Source organism: Cryphonectria parasitica (assembly GCF_011745365.1).
Source record: "Cryphonectria parasitica EP155 unplaced genomic scaffold M406scaffold_2, whole genome shotgun sequence".
Lineage (NCBI taxonomy): Eukaryota > Fungi > Ascomycota > Sordariomycetes > Diaporthales > Cryphonectriaceae > Cryphonectria > Cryphonectria parasitica.
The window spans coordinates 4518067-4521830 of record NW_024468910.1 but is presented as its reverse complement, the minus strand read 5'-3'; the positions used below and the strand labels follow the sequence as shown (position 1 = coordinate 4521830).

At 55.1% G+C, this 3764-nt stretch overlaps 1 protein-coding gene across 1 annotated transcript; it reads left to right on the top strand.

Moving 5' to 3' along the window:
- Nucleotides 1-1693: 1693 nt before the first annotated feature.
- Nucleotides 1694-2610, top strand: M406DRAFT_327575 (uncharacterized protein; the record flags this gene model as incomplete). Its single annotated transcript, XM_040920226.1, has 5 exons — nt 1694-1832; nt 1997-2115; nt 2244-2307; nt 2367-2455; nt 2521-2610. 5 exons carry the CDS (start codon nt 1694-1696, stop codon nt 2608-2610), a joined length of 501 nt encoding a protein of 166 aa, XP_040780133.1.
- Nucleotides 2611-3764: the final 1154 nt, after the last annotated feature.

Genomic DNA, 3764 nt, shown 5'->3' with positions numbered 1-3764 from the left:
TCCTGGCCTGGCCATCGTCGTTCAGACGTGCGACGAACAAGGTTTGTCTATCAAACCGCTTGTTGCAAGTTTTGGCGGGATGTCGGCAGGGTCGCTTCATCCTCCGTCAGCCCTGGTCAAGCCCTTGTCCAGCCCCTCGGGAACACTGTGTCGACGAGACTCGGCAGACCCCTGCTCCTCCCCCCAGTCTCTCCAGATTTTCAAATCTGCCTCCTGGGTAGCGCTGGTGGGTGTGATGCGACGACACTCAGGGCCCCTCCTGGAGATCAAGCTGCAGCGCGCTGCAGCACTGCTGTAGGTCCCACGAGGTAGGCGCATGTGCATCTTGACGCAATACGACACTGTCTCGCATCTTGAGGTCCGATGCAGGTTGGCATCTAGTGATCAGCCACACCAAGCTGAGTTGTGAGCCATTGTGGGTGGCATTAGGCTGCCAGCTTTCGGGCAAAATTCCAGGGTGCCTGGGTGCTTGAAATGAGGCTTGCCGTACAGTACCCGCAATCTGATGATTCCGCTCGGACGACCCGCATCGACTCGAGAGTCTTCGGGTCCGGCTCGCGAACTGAATGGGATGGGAAACTTGTACCATGTGCGGAGCAGGCGGCAGAGCTGGTGCTTGGCCCGGTGCCCAGCGACAGCCACTGATGAACAGGGCGTTCTCGAAATGAGCTAGCGCATATCGCATCCTCAAAAGGGAAGGGAGAGGGGGGGTGTGCCAGGACGGCCGCCTCGCGCAATCTCATCAAAAGAGAAGGACAACAGGGTACATTTTGCGAAGGCCAGGGTATCTCGATGACAGCATGCGTAGGGCCCGAGGCATGGGGAGCGAGCCTGCGGTGTCGAATCAGACGGCGCGCCCACTGTACATAATACCATAGTACACGCAGCAGGTGCTCCGGTACTCGCTGCAGTATCGTTCCGCGGACCATAATGCGCCGTACCTAGCATTAGAAGTGGAGAGGACCGCCTCGTGGTCCCCTGGTTACCCTGGGAAGCCGGAGGGGCTGTCCGTATTTTCCGCACCCAATGGCAGCATTACACTGAATGACAATGAGTGCTTTGGCTATCGTCCGGTTGTCGCCATGTCGACTGATACAACCATGGTCACCCGTGCAGGTCAATCGTATGCCTCTCTTACTTCCCAGTTGTGTTTTCACATCCCGGTCAGCACGACGCTGGCTATCACTCATTTTCCCCTCACAGCTGCCTGAGCATCCTTTGCGACGATGATGTCGAAGTGGTTCGATGAGGCGCGTTAGCCATGGCCGATCTGGCTTTTTTGTTGTTTTTTTTTGTACCCCGTGCTAGCAAGGGCCTCTGATGGTGCGAACCTGGCCGGCCAGAAAAGAGTCAGAAGGTCTCTCCTTGAATTTTGTGTCCGAGTAATGACAGAGGAAAAGACCCACACCGCCAGGTCCATTCTCGTTACCACTTCGCAGGGCACAAATGTTGGTGCTGCTCAGGGCAAGTCCCTTTTCAGATTGCGTTAAAGGGACCGTTGAGGAGCGGCAAAATGACGTCTAGGGGAGTGTCCCCTAATCTCCTTAGGTACCACTGTAGTGTTCCAACAGTGCTGTGACCGCATGTGATCTTCCAGAAGCAGCCTAGCGCTCTCAGTCTCACACTCTCCCGCACACGTACGCCCGCATCTTGCGTCGATGGCGCCGCCGTCTTTACCAATAATAACAACACCATGGTGAACTCGAGCTTGGTGCCGTTCGAAGGTGCCACAAAGGACGAGAATAGTTGGGGAATCTCCGGCAGCAGGTCGACGGCAAGGAACAGATGCCACACGGGAGCGGACCTAATCGCTCCCACGCGGAGATGCCTTAGTAGGGGATCAAGATGAGAAAGCCCCAGCGCCCCCCAGTCAACTCATCTTGCGAGAGAATGGGGAACAGACACACGGGCTCCAATGTGCCCTGGTTGGCTATGCAGGCACCCAACCACCGTACTGGTTGGGAAATGTGCCCCGCTTGTTTCATCTCAGCTGCAGGTCAGGCGCCCCAGCACAACGGCCTGGTAATGGTCTGCGAGGTCTCGCTGGGTGCACAAGTCGCGGCTCTGTGTGGAAGACAGGGATTGAAGGGCTGTTGGTTGTGGAGGACCAAAAAAGTAGGTATCCCGCGGATCAGTGACGAGATGATGGGCATTTAGGTGTCGAGCTTGCTGATGGAGCTAGATGCTAGGGCTTCTCCTGGTAATTGCCGATATACCGTGATAAACAAAGACCTCTCTCCTAGATGTTGCACCCTGAAGACCAGCTCGTGGTGAGACCTCGGTACCGGCAGACCGGGAATTGCGGTGGTGGGCACGTCTCTAGGTGCCCCATGAGGTGAGCTGCCCAGGCGTGTTATGCATTGTAGTATTAGAGTGCATACACTCGGACGAGAACATCGGTGCCGTAGGAGACTCGGGCCCGGCAGTCGAGTCGGGGACCCTTGAAGCGATCAGGGTATGCTGATATTTCCATGGTACGCTTTAATTTTGAGGTAAAGATCAGGCGGCGACCTGAACAAGGGGTACAGCCAAGAGCCTGCGCTGTATGGGGCCCAGGGCGTCCTTTGCAAAGCGGATTCACGGCACAGCGACCTTTGGCAGGCCCAGTAGTAGTAGCTAGAGGCGGCTTCTGGGGTCCCACCACTGGGGCCGTCAGACTGAGACAACTCGAGGCTGAGAGTGATAGTGGCGCTGTTTGTGGCGATGTTGGTGCTAGTGACATGACGATGATGCTGATTCCAGTTCTTAGTGCTGGCGTGTGCATGACTTGAGAACGACGATCGTGGTGGTGACATGGGACTGCCAGGATGCATCGCGCCTAACACGCCCTGCCTCTGGTATGAACGAAGTCACTCCTCAGAACGAGATGCGATTCGAAGTCATGGCCCAGACAATTCGATAAATGTGATGTGAACCACAAGGGGTGCATGAGATCTCAACCTCTGACGAGAAGGATGGGAACCCGGTGAGTTGTGAGGAAATGAGGCAGTTATGCGATCAGTGACCAAAATGTGGGAGTGCTCGCAAAATTGGTGGTGGTGCAATACAGCCCCAGTCTCAAAAGGGCATTTTGAAAGTTACCACCATTGCCAGCCCCTTGCGCTTAGGAGGAAGGACCGCACCCAACCACCTTCCACAACCACTTCCCCTACCCCCCCCCAAACTCTCAAAACGGCGGGGGCGACCTATCCTATCTACAAAGATTCAAATTGCTTGGGAAAGACGTCCCCTGTCCTTTTTCAGAAGGCCCGTCCGCTCTGGACATGGATCGATTATGAAATCAATTGACCATGTCTGTAGATGGTGCCTGATCACACAGTAGGGTTTCATCATCTCAACCTGTCTAACAAGCAATTGTTGGTACGGCACGGCGTATGATATGTGCCATTCTACTCATTTCTCACCCATTTTTTTTTGTCGACAACAGATCCTTGCCTTTGCTTCTAATTGAGAAAGTCTCTCTACTTCACCGCAATATCCATCTCACCCACCACGTGGCTTAACCTGGAACGTTGTAGAAAGCAGGGCACGTAATCATAGCAGGTACGTTCTCAGACCGGGTGAGTGGGCTTCCATGCGGAATGCGACGTCGCTGTAAGCTCGGGACCGACAGCTGGACGAGAGCCCACGAGAGAGACCTAGGGACGGGGGGGTCAAAGCGGGAAAGGGAACAAAGAAGAACAACGGGATGCGAATCGTTGTTGCTCACATCTTAGATTAGAACATTAAATGCCGAGAGGTCATCCTCAGGTGGCTCCTCCCGC